The sequence below is a fragment of the Artemia franciscana genome, unplaced genomic scaffold (genome assembly GCF_032884065.1).
Source record: "Artemia franciscana unplaced genomic scaffold, ASM3288406v1 Scaffold_1006, whole genome shotgun sequence".
NCBI lineage: Eukaryota > Metazoa > Arthropoda > Branchiopoda > Anostraca > Artemiidae > Artemia > Artemia franciscana.
The window spans coordinates 63035-76565 of NW_027062721.1; the positions used below are offsets into that span (position 1 = coordinate 63035).

General features: G+C 32.5%; 1 protein-coding gene across 1 annotated transcript in view; it reads left to right on the forward strand.

Moving 5' to 3' along the window:
- Window positions 1-9117: 9117 nt before the first annotated feature.
- Window positions 9118-13531, forward strand: part of LOC136042275 (protein sidekick-like) — a gene marked incomplete at its 3' end in the record, with an annotated part of 118354 nt that continues 113940 nt past the window's right edge. The window contains 1 exon segment of the mRNA XM_065727228.1: window positions 9118-9886. Coding sequence (XP_065583300.1) covers window positions 9118-9886 — 769 coding nt within the window.

The window sequence follows — 13531 nt, forward strand, 5'->3', positions numbered from 1 at the left end:
GTTGGTTATGTGGTCTATTCAGTATATTTAGATTTAAGTAATTTTTAGGCTTTTGGGATACACAAAAAAAAATCCTGTACGTTCTTTTTCGAATGTTTGCTGCAACTCTTTTTGTGTTTTGTCGTCCTTTTGATTTATCGTTTCTTCAATTCCAATGATCTGGAATTTTTCGCTTTTCTATTATTATGCATAAATTAAAACAAACTTTCCGATAAAGAAAAATAAAAGCCATATTATACTTAAGATCGGAAGAAATGGAAAGCTACTATAACTCATACTCAAAATGACCAGAAATTACTAGTAAAGAAATAATGAAACCCGAAACGAACAGAGATTAAATACACAATCATAATAAAAAAAAAAACACACAGCCGGTACTAATATAAATGAATAAATAAATCTGAAAACAAGTAGAACTTAGTATGAATGCAAATGAAGCTTAAAACGAACAAAAACATTTTGCTCTTGAAGTATAAACGAAAACGAACAGAAATTAAATAAAGAATCAAAGCAAACATACATAGAATAGGTACTAATATATAGGAATAAGTAAATCTTTAAACGAATGAAACGCGAATTGAATATGCAAATCAAGCTTAAAACGAACAAAAATATTTTGCTATTGAAGTATAAACGAAACCGAAAACGAACAGAAATTAAATAAAGAATCAAAGCAAACCAACATAGAATAGGTACTAATATATACGAATAAGTAAATCTTAAAACGAATGAAACTCGAATTGAATATGCAAATCAAGCTTAAAACGGACAAAAATATTTTGCCATCGAAGTATAAACGAAACCAAAAACGAAAAGAAATTAAATAAACAATCAAAGCAAACAAACATAGAATAAGTACTAATATATGCGAATAAGTAAATCTTAAAACGAATGAAACTCGAATTTAATGTGCAAATTAAGCTTAAAACGAACAAAAATATTTTGCCATCGAAGTATAAACGAAACCAAAAACGAACAGAAATTAAATAAACAATCAAAGCAAACAAACATAGAATAGGTACTAATATATACGAATAAGTAAATCTTAAAACGAATGAAACACGAATTGAAATTGCAAATCAAGCTTAAAACGAATAAAAGTCACTACAAACAAGAGTTTGGGTTTTGCCTCCTTCTTTCACTGTAAAAGTCTAAAACCTACTGCGTCATTGGGGCTTTACTGAAAACGAATTACATTGCAAATATTCTCTTGTGTACTTATTACAACATTGAAAATAATCATAAAGATTACAGTAACTTTAAATTTTGAACTGATGATCTTTGAGCAATTAATATGATCATATATTAAATATTCAGTTTAATTTTATTATTCCTTTTCAAGACTATTCAAGACAAATATACTTTCACTACAAACAAGAGTTTGGATACTGCCCCTTCCCTAACTGTAAAAGTCAAGCCTACTGAGTTCTTGGTGTTTCACTGAATACGAATTATGTTATAAACATTTTCTTGTCAAGTTATTACAGCATTGAAAATGTTTTATTTTATTTGTTATATTTTGTTTATTTTATTGTTGCTTGTTTTTTGTGTTTCGCAGTCACCATCGCAAACGACGCTTTCGTAAGCTGCTGAACATTTTTTGACTTCATTCGTTTATAATGATTACTTTCCTACTTTATAGTTGACAATTCTGAATCATTTCCTTATATTTTAATTTAAACATAATGACTTATATAGTTAATTTAAGCACTTACAGAAGTTAATTCAACTACTGATGTTTAACTGTCAAGGGGAACAAAAAAAAAGTTGTTATGAATTTTCCTGTAAAAATCTATAACTTATTAATTAATAATTCTGAAGGATTTCTTTATTTCTTGCCAAAAACTAGAGCCAATTTATGATAGCGGGGTGTTTATTGTTTTGCAAAATAAAGTTGGAGCCAATTTTTGCTTGTAAAAATGGTTTAAACTGTTAAAAATATAAAATATTTATTTTTCGCATATTTTAAATTATATTTTAGCATGAATTTTAATATATTTTACTGTATATATATATATATATATATATATATATATATATATATATATATATATATATATATATATATATATATATATATATAAATATATATATATATATATATATACATATATATATATATATATATATATATATAATATATATATATATATATATATATCTGTGTTTATATACCATCTTTATTGTTAGTATTTAATGTTTAAATATTTTAACATGCATCAGATCTTTAATGTAATTTAGTATAAAAAAGGATATCTTAAAAATATACTTACTAAAAAACTATATACATTTTTCTGAAAAATTGTTTATCAATAAAAATTACTAATACTTAATAATTAACATCGGAGAATTATTTTTCGTGTCTTGCGAAAGATTTGATTCGAAAAGTGATAGTCGGACGGCTACTGCCTTGCAGAATGGTCGAAGGAGTTGAAGTAATTTTCACATAACAAGCATTCACTTGTACTAATCGATTCTAAAACAATAGCAATAGTCTTTACTTAGGCGTAGGTGCTTCTGAATTTTCAATTTAATCCGTTTTTTTTTATTGTAAGGATTTGTAGCCGATAGGACCTGAAGTACTGCATATAAAAGTATATAGTATGCTGATAGTTATTCTGTAGCTGATAGGACCTTGCAATTCCAGCATTATGCTCTAGTATAGACAATTATCCATAGTGGTGCTACAGGGTCATGACGGCAACAAAGATAATATATATATATATATATATATATATATATATATATATATATATATATATATATATATATATATATATATATATATGTATATATATATATATATTTATTTATTTATTTATTTATTTATTTGAAAACCCGTCAATCATACGAAATGAAAAAGACGGAGCACGAACATATAAATATAAGAAAAAATATAAGAACATATCAGAAGAGACATAACTAGAAAGAGACTCAACTAATAAAAGGGCAAACAGAATAGCACTAAAATGAATAAAATGAAAACAGATCTATTGTAAAAGGAGATTATACCAATCGTGATCTACTATTTTAATATTGTGTCTTTTGATTAAATTTTCAACTGCAACATGAGGGTCGGTTATGTGATACTTTTAATGAGGATTGAGTTTCTGTACCAGGGAGGAAAACTTAGGAGGTATTTAGCAAAACGGAAGAAAAGCGCACGGATTTTGACAGTTCAGAATTCGAGTATAGTTTCCAAAATGGAGCCAGGTACAGAATATGAGGTAAAACAATAGCGTTGTATAGGCTGGCAAGGAGGGGGCGGTTAAAACAGAATTTAGCAGAGACTATGAAAGCATACGAGCCGGAGATTCGTCGATTGAGGTGTTTGATAAGTAGAAGATGTGTATGCCTTAGAGACGAGCCAATAGGGACTCCGAGGTAATTTATGTGGTCAGCAGTATTCGCGAGATTTTAACCAAAAAGCAGTGAAGGCACATGTGGTGTTTTTTGCCAATTGAAAAGAAACATCCCGGTTTTCTCAGTGTTAAAACTGAGGCCAAGTTTTAGATATTCGGTTTTAAGCGTTTCAAAAATATCAGAAGCTTTTTGCAATGTTCTACTTAAGTTCAAGACGTCGTTGGCATGGCATACTAAGGAGGTGTCTATAGAGGAAAGGATGCATGAGGTTGGGCATTTATCTTGTGCTTGAAAAACATAATTATTGAACAACTGAGGGGAGGAGACAGCTCCCTGGCGGGCACCTTTCAAAACGGGGATCAATTTTTCATGAGGCTGGGGAGGCAAATTTTTGTCGGGAAGAAGCTTTAGGCGAATGAACAGCCTCGAGTACATATCACGTAGGGATCGAACTATACAGGGATTCAGACCTCGTTGTGAAGCTTTTAATAACATTGCAGCGTGAATGAGTGAATCAAATGCACGGCTGATGTCATGACTAGATAAGGCTATGCTCTCTCCAGAAAAATCCTCATCGAGTAGCACACTCACTACAGCCGTCAAGGCATCGGCACAACCAGTGTGGCGCTTAAATCTGAATTGACTTGGCGGAGTGTAGCATTTAGTTTCCAGTTCATTAATGAATAGAAGCTCGAATAGCTTACATAAAGATGTGGCGACCGTAATGGGGCGGAAAGACGAGCATTTGATGTCATTTTTCCTTTTCTTCGGAATGGGCGTAAGATCCCCTACGCAGAGGGAGGAGGGAACAACACCTTGCGTGAAGATCATCTGCATAAAAAGCGAAAGATGCATAGCGAGAACCGAACCACCATGTTTAATATGGATAGCGCTAACGCGGTCAATTCCGCAAGAAGACTTATTTTTCAACCGACGAATCGCTTGAATAACCGACTCTAAACTGACAACAAAATCACCGTGCGGAAGCTTGTCAAGGAACTCATCCAATTCTCTCTCGTACATGTCTTCAAGCTGGGGGTTAGGAGCAGCTAACCTCCAGCAGCATGCTATTGATGATACCAGATCTTGGGCGCCCACAGTCTTTCCATACCGAAAACCAGAATTTTGCTCGATGACAAGCGGCTACCAGCGAATGATTTTCGGGCCATTTTTGCACCATCTCCTTACGAACTTTTACTTTAGGTACCGCTAACCTCTCAGCATGAAGGAGAGCGTGACAAATTTCAGTACAATACATATTGAGACAAATTCGGATTTCTTCTTTAGAGAGATCTGTCGGTTTTTGGAGGAGATTGAAGGGAATACGGATTTTATTAAGAATTTCTTCTGTCGCCAGAGCAAATAGTTGCTTATCAGCCTTAAGCCAATCAAGACAAAATTTAGGCTGTTGAGTTTCCTGGCGGGTTTGGTGACAATTCGAAGAGACAATATGTACAGAAGACGAGACACGAAGGTGGTCAAAAATTTGATAATCCGTTACTACCCTAACATTTTACAGTTAAATTATGAGAAATGGCAACATGGTCTAGATTTGACACACTGGAGGAGCTATGAATATATGTAAAATCCCTATCTTTTCCTACCACAGCAAGGTAATCACCAAAAAGATTCTTAATCAAAGAGGTACGAGATGATTGTAGAGAAAAAATCTCAGAAAGGTTGCAGTTGAAATATCCAATTACTACACAAAACAAACCCTGGCGCTTAATTTTAGATATGCATGAATTTAGTTTTTCACAAGAAAGGGCAAAAAGATGTTCTGAACGCTCATCTTTATAATCTGTTGGCAAATACACGTTTATAAATACACAACTTTCAATTTATACTGCGAGAAAATTGTCGGACTTTTCGAATAGACTGGAACACATGACCGAACAAACGTAGCTAGGCCTCCTGAAGGTCTTCCTCGGCTGCAGCTCTGCTAAGCTGGAACTTTGTAGGTCTTCGTGGCATGATTCGATTCTAGCAGGCATTCACTTTGCACGGTAATAAAGTGCTCTTGAATGCACACTACACCATGTTTGACACTTAAATCACTAAGGATTGGGAGCTTCTCAATGAACAAGCCATTGATGTTCCATGAAATGAAGCTATAGCACTTGCTCATGATTTCAGTAGTTGCCTGTTTTTGGGACAACTAATACTGTAGCAGGTATGACCCACCCGGCACTTTACACTCTACACAAAAAGGGAGTTTTGAGCAGGGAGTTTCGCCCGTGGAATTGTGCTCATGCGAGCCACATTTTGAACAAGTTGCTGGATTTTCACAGTTGGAAGCTAGATGGCCTATCCTGTGTCAGTTGAAACAACGGCGCGGAAGGAAAACAAATTCTTGGGCTTGTAATCGTTCGTAGCCAATTCTAACCGAGTTTTCAAGGAAAACTTCAAGATCACTCTGCGTCTGAAAATATACTTCATATGTTCTCGACTTTCCACACTGGGTTACCTTCGTACATTTTGGTCTTAATTCTTAGAGCTTCGAGTGATCAATATCCTCCGGCACGCGCTTGACCACGCCGATATAAGCAGATTCTTTTAATGAAGCATTTAGACTTGGGCTTGATGTTTTCATAATTTCAACTCTTTTCGGTCTTAGTTCGAACGACAAGTTTCCACTCGTTTTTGGTGCGCTTTAATTCTGTAACGTCTTCCACAGAGTTCTGGCATATGGAGTCCAAGAAAACCTTGCGTTCGTTTGGGCCTTTAAGGTCAGTTGGTGGGGTTTTCACAATAACAGCGTATGACGGCTTTGAGGAAGGTGCACAATTTAAGGATTATTGACAGGGCTTAGGCAGGCTCATTTGAGGGTGGGTTAGCGTTTCTAGAGCACTGTCCAACTACCAAGACATTTCGTTTATTTTAGAAATAGCTGTGGTGCTAATGGAATCGCCTATTGCGGGAACTTCATAGGGGCTGAATATCACGAATTTGGAAATGTTCCCTTTTTGCTTCGCGGCGTTTACTAAGGTTTTCGACATTTCGAGAATATTGTCCTCATCTTTGGCACGGATTACTGCTCTATTAGGCTCATGAAGTTGTGTATGGAGAATTCGTTTAGCTAGTATAATTGTCTCATGGTCGTAGTAGCCTACCGCTGATTTGATAATTGATTCTATTTTAATGTCATCGCTAAGCGCTCTGCTAATGAAGTTCAATACTGCATTTAATATCAGTTTCTCACTCATCTTACGAGTCCCAAAGACAATCCAAAAGCATAGTCCGTTAAACCGGTTCTGACGTCACTTTTAATTGTATTTCTTATTTATAGACGTGCCAGGCTTCGTCTGTTTCTCATTAAAATTATCCAGAAAAAGTATCCAAAAAAGATTTAATTTCTTCGTCACTGAGTAATTAGATATAGCACTTTTAAAAACGTATCAAATCAATCTGTTGCGTAACACAGAAATCACTATTCAAAATATAATCATTTTTCAACACTGGTCTTAACTGGACGAAGTAGTTCATAAATATCCAATTCAAACCAAATTCTTTTACTTTGAACACTGAATCAATATAATCCGATTATTAGAGATGTTCTCACTTTGAAAGCTAGTTCATATATATATATATATATATATATATATATATATATATATATATATATATATATATATATATATATATATATATATATATATACATATATATATATATATATATATATATATATATATATATATATATATATATAGATATTAATAGGTAATATTTAGTTTACCTATTGTTGCTAAAGGGAGGGATATATTAACAGGATAAGCTTGTTTTTGGTTTTACTTGGTTGTTTTACATTTGCTGTTTTTTTTTCATAGGCATGTATTTTGGGGGTGATACCTGACGCGGGGATGCCATGGATATTCTGTGGTAGCCACAACACTGTGCTGGGTAGAGAATTTAGAGTGGCGAAACCCTATATAGGCCAGTGTATTCTCCTGATGAGCCCTTATGTTGGGTGTTGCCTCTGAATTATTTGTCTATATTATTTTTTCTATTGTTTGGTAAATGACGACTTATACTTATTGACGACATGACTGCCCGTCCATGGATTATTCTTTATGGTTGATTGTGTGTGGCTATGCTGTTTGACCTATGTGATTGTATGGATGAGTAGGGTTAAGGCCTCATTCAAGTGCTGGTCTATATTAATCACTAATTTAGGAAACCAGTCTTCCTTTTCTCCTTCTGTCTCCTTTTTTTTTTTTTTTTTTTTTTTTTTGTGTGTTTGTGCTGTAGCATTGGTGATTTCTCTTTTCATTATATATATATATATATATATATATATATATATATGTTCTATATATATATATATATATATATATATATATATATATATATATATATATATATATATATATATATATATATATATATATATATATATATATATATATATATATATATATATATATATATATTCATATATATATATATATATATATATTATATATATATATATATATATATATATATATATATATATATATATATATATATATATATATATATATATATATATATATATATATATAGTTACGCTTTCTGAAAGTGCAGTGCTAGAGTTCAGTTCGTGTATATATATATATATATAAATATATAGCATGCTGATAGTTATTTTGTAGCTGATAGGACCTTGCAATTCCAGCATTATGCTCTAGTATAGACAATTGCCCATAGTGGTGCTATAGGTTCGAGACGGCAACAAAGATAATATATATATATATATATATATATATATATATATATATATATATATATATATATATATATATATATATATATATATATATATATATATATATATATATATATGACCGACAGGCTTTCAGACTTAGAAAGTAATCGGCTGTCTGTTGACAAATTATTATCCACCCCTATTGCAAATGATAGTTTAAGTGAAGGAAATAATACTCAAGCAATGAAAGCTAGTATTTTTTTGGATAGTCAGTCGCTGAAGAAATGGTCGGTCAAAGAAGATACTATTTTTGCATTTTGGAATTGCCAAGGCCTTAGGACTGCATACCCTACACTGTGTAACATATTAAGTGATATGCAAGAAACACCGTTAGTAATAGGACTATGTTAGACGTTTGTATCGAATAGGGATACTTTTTCAGTGTGGGATTTCCAGTTTCCAGGATATGTTAGTGAAAGAAAAGAACGACAGGTTATGGAGCGAGGCGGTCTGGCTTTGTTGATAAAGGAAGGAGTTTCGTATTGGGTAAGGGAGGATCTCACACTTTGGCTTGAAGGAAGACTTGAGACTCTTTTTATTGAAATAGAAGATAAATCTGATAAAAATGTAGTTGTTGGTTTAGTTTATAAGACACCGTCATTTAATGAGGATGTTTTTATTGAGGAAATGGAGCATTTAATGGAGAAATTTAGTAATGATCATAAATATGAAGTAGTAATGGGGGATTTCAATATTAACCTCCTTAAAAGTACAAGCCGCCTAGATTTTCTTAACTCTATGATTTCATCATTCCAGTACCCCCTGGTAACTATTCCTACACGAGTAACTGATAAGTCTGCGACTCTTATCGATAATATATTTGTGGATGGAAAGCTGCTTGAAAGTTCGTATGCTGATGTTCTACTCACGGATGGATCCGACCATCTTTTTCTTCTTAGTAAAATAAAAAAAAATCTTACAGGATTATAAATAAGTGTGGTCAAATAAATAAAACATATTTTTGTGATTTAAGAAATGATAATTTAAAAAAAATTGAGAGAGAAATGGATGATGCAGATTTTACTCCAGTTTTTGAAGAAGATAACCCGTCGGTTGCGTATGATATTTTTGTTGCAATATTTACAAAGATATTGAATGATACGTGTCCTCTAAGAAGACTTAAAAGAGGTTGTACGAAATTCCCTAAGAAACCATGGATTACACAGGGCATTCTAAATTCTATAAGTCGGAAAAATGAATTGTATAAAATATACCTAGGGGAACCATCTGTCATTAATTTTCAGCCGTTTAAAAATTACCGGAATACTTTAAACGGATTAAAACGGAAAGCTGAAAAAATATATTTACAAAATGAATTTATGAAGCATAAATGTGATATGAAAACGACATGGAAAACAGTAAATTCACTCCTGGGTCAAAAGGGTAAAATAGAAGTTATTAATAAATTACAAACAGAGAGGGGGAATTTGACTACCCCAAATGATGTTGCGAATTATTTATGTGATTATTTTTCTAGTGAGGGAGCGAAACTTTGTGACGATGCTCGGAAAAGAATTAAGCGGCCTCCCAAAATAGTTCAGTCGGAAATTCCAGTAGAAAATCAGCTGGTTTTTAATGCTTGTAGCATAAGTGAAGTGAGTACAATTATCAGTAGAATCCAATCAAACTCGAATGGCGTAGACGGGATTTCTCTTATGATTGCTAAATCAGTTATAACACCAGATGTATGTAATTTGATTAATAAGTCTATGGAAAAAGGAATTTTCCTGGAAGTTTTGAAGGTGGCTAAAATAATACCATTGCACAAAGGAGGTAAGAGAGACGACCCTTCACACAAAAGACCCATTTCTATCCTCCCTTTTTTTCAAAAATATATGAAAAGGTGATAGGATCCAGGCTAACTGATTACGTTGAAAATAATACAATTCTTATAAATACTCAATTTGGTTTTAGAAAAAAATGTCCACAGAAATGGCAACCATTAAACTTGTTGACTAGGTAAATACGTCGTTTTAAGCGGGTCTGATTCCAGCTGCTTTATTCCTGGATTTAAAAAAGGCTTTTGATACGATTGACCATAAACAGTTGTTAATTGAACTGGAAAAAATCGGTGTTACCGGAAAGAGTTTGTCTTGGTTTGAATCTTATTTAAGTGACCGAAAGCAGGTTGTGGTGAATGGGTGTTTTACTTCTGAAGCTAGTACGATAACTTGCGGAGTACCCAAGGGCTCTATACTAGGTCCTCTTTTATTTTTAATATTTATTGATCGGATTAAGTATTATTTGTCAGAGGCTGGTATAATCCTTTTTGCAGACGATACTCTTTTACTTGTAGCTGCTCCATCAGTTGATCTACTTTTTGATAAAATGATAAAGGCAATGACCGAGTTTATTGATTGGGCAGATTTCAATCTTTTGACATTAAATTATAATAAAACTAACTACATTCTATTTTCTCGGATATCTAGTATTAAAACTAATTTAGAATTAATAATAAACGGAAATCAAATAAAAAGAGTAAAGGTAACAAAGTATTTAGGTTTTATGATTGATGAAAATCTATCATGGAAAACACATTCAAATATTATAGCTTCAAAGTTGTCCAGATCTCTGGGTGTGTTTCGCCGAGTTAAAAACCTAGTATCCTATAAAATTCTTCGGTTACTTTATTTTGCTATTTTTTACCCGTATATTTGCTATGGTTGCTCTTTATGGGCTAGTAATTTTGTATCATGTTATAAAAAAATCCAAAAAATCCAAAATAAAACCGTTAAACTTTTATCACCTAAAACTTTATTTACTCATAATATTAATGAACTTTATACTAAGAATCAACTTTTTGATATTTCAAAAACAAGAGACTACCTAGTTAGTATTTTCACATATAAATTTATTAATAATATACTTCCCTCTTCTTTCGAAAATTTTTTCTCCATTAATTGTGATCTTCATAGCCACAATACACAAGGGGCATCAAATCTGGTACACCCATTTAGAAGTACGGCTAGAGCTTCTTTCGTGATTAGAAATTTTGCCCCCTCTGTATGGGATATTATTCCAATTGAAATAAGAAATTCGAGTCATTTGGCTTCCTTCAAAGCTGTTGTTAAGAGATTCTTCCTTGCAAAAGAATAGTATGGTAATGATGCAAAAGTATAGTAATAATGCGTGAGTGTCATAAGTAGAATCTTTGTATGTAGTAATATGTGGAGTAGAGATGACTGCCACCTGCTGCCAACAAGCCCAAAGGGGCTTTCTTAGCAGGTGCAGCAAAATGTTTTGTATACATGTTTTTGAAATAAATTAATCTAAAATCTAATCTATATATATATATATATATATATATATATATATATATATATATATATGTTTTTAACTACGTAAAACATGCGAATATACAACATTCTTCGCTGTCCATTGTCTGTGCATATAAATAGATTGTCAGGTTTACTGACTCTTGAACATGCAACATATAATTATCCATGGGAAAACAATCCGTATTCAGATCTATACCTCATTATTCTAATGATGTGTCCCTGTGTCCCAGTCGTCATTTATATTCCCTGTGTCCCGGTCGTCATTTGTGTCCCGGTATCCCAGTTTGTAATTTCTCTTTGAGTGTCCCGGTCGTCATTTATATTCCCTGTGTCCCGGTCGTCATTTATATTCCCTGTGTCCCGGTCGTCATTTGTGTCCCGGTCTGTAATTTCTATTCGAACAATCCCTGTTTCCCGGTCGTCATTAATATATCCCGCCTGTGCCCCCGGCGTCCCCGTTGTAGTTGTGTCCCTATGTCCCGGTCGTCATTTATATTCACTGTGTCCCGGTCGTGATTGTGTCCGGGTGTCCCAGTCTGTAATTTCTCTTTGAGGTTCCCGGTCGTCATTTATATTCCGTATGTCCCGGTCGTCATTTGTGTCCCGGTGTCCCGGTATGTAATTTCATCAGTTGACAAACATGACGTCAGTCGACCAACAACTTCATGACGCATACAGCTCAAACCTTATAATGAAGTCAGTCGACAAACACGACGTCAGTCGACACACAAACATGACGTCACTCGACACACACACACACACACAGACTGACACGGGGATGCCATGGATATTCTGTGGTAGCCACAACACTTGGCTGGGTAGAGAATTTAAAGTGGCGAAACCCTATATAGGCCAGTATATTCTCCTGATGAGCCCTTGTGTTAGGTTGTTGCCTCTGAATTATTTGTCTTTATTATTTTTCTATTGTTTGGTAAATGACGACTTATACTTATTGACGACATGACTGCCTGTCCACGGATTATCCTTTATGGTTGATTGTGTATGGCTATGCTGTTTGACCTATGTGATTGTATGGATGAGTAGGGTTAAGGCCTCATTCAAGTGCTGGTCTATATTAATCACTAATTTAGGAAAACAGTCTTCCTTTTCTCCTTCTGTCTCTCTTTTTTTTTTGTGTTTGTGCTGTTGCATTGGTGATTTCTCTTTTCATGATATATATATATATATATATATATATATATATATATATATATATATATATATATATATATATATATATATATATATATATATATATATATATATATATATATATATATGGTATATATATATATATATATATATATATATATATATATATATATATATATATATATATATATGGTATATATATATATATATATATATATATATACATATATATATATATATATATATATATATATATATATATATATATATATATATATATATATATATGGTCTTTATCAAGTATATTTCTTAATTGATCATAAAAAGAGGTATTTATTTAGTGGCAATAACTTCTAAAGTTATCTAACAAACTGATAATAGTAATTAGCTATATAGCTTTAATTGGTCAGTTACATATATTTTTCAGCTAAGAGGGACAGCAAAGAGCATAAGCAGTTATAATTGAAGGAAATCGAGTTCTTCGTTGAGACAAAAAAGAGAAAATTGTTGTAGTATCGTAACTTCTAATGGTTAATTTTGAAACAGCTAGTGTTATATATTTCAAATCACCATAAAATCAGAAAAATACATTTTTCCTGTGTTTATTTTTATCAAAATTTCGTTTTTTAGTTTCGGTTGCCTAGAGACACAATTCAGCCTTTACTTATACTTCTTTACCGTGAATTGTTTGAAAGACGTGTTTGAAAGGTGTTGAAAAACAAGATAACCAATAGAATATACCGTTACTCGGAAAATCATGTAGTTAATTATTGCAGTTTAAGTGAGAATATTTACCTTACTATCATTATTTATTTTATCATTTCCTTCATTTACCTTATCATTTATTATCATTGTTTATCTTGTAATACTTATTTTTACTCCCCCTTTACATTAGAATGAATTAAAGATTCACTTTTGCCCAAATGACTTGATGTATTTTTGGGGAACAAATCTTTTTTCTATTTATATAAATCTAGTCCTGATTATT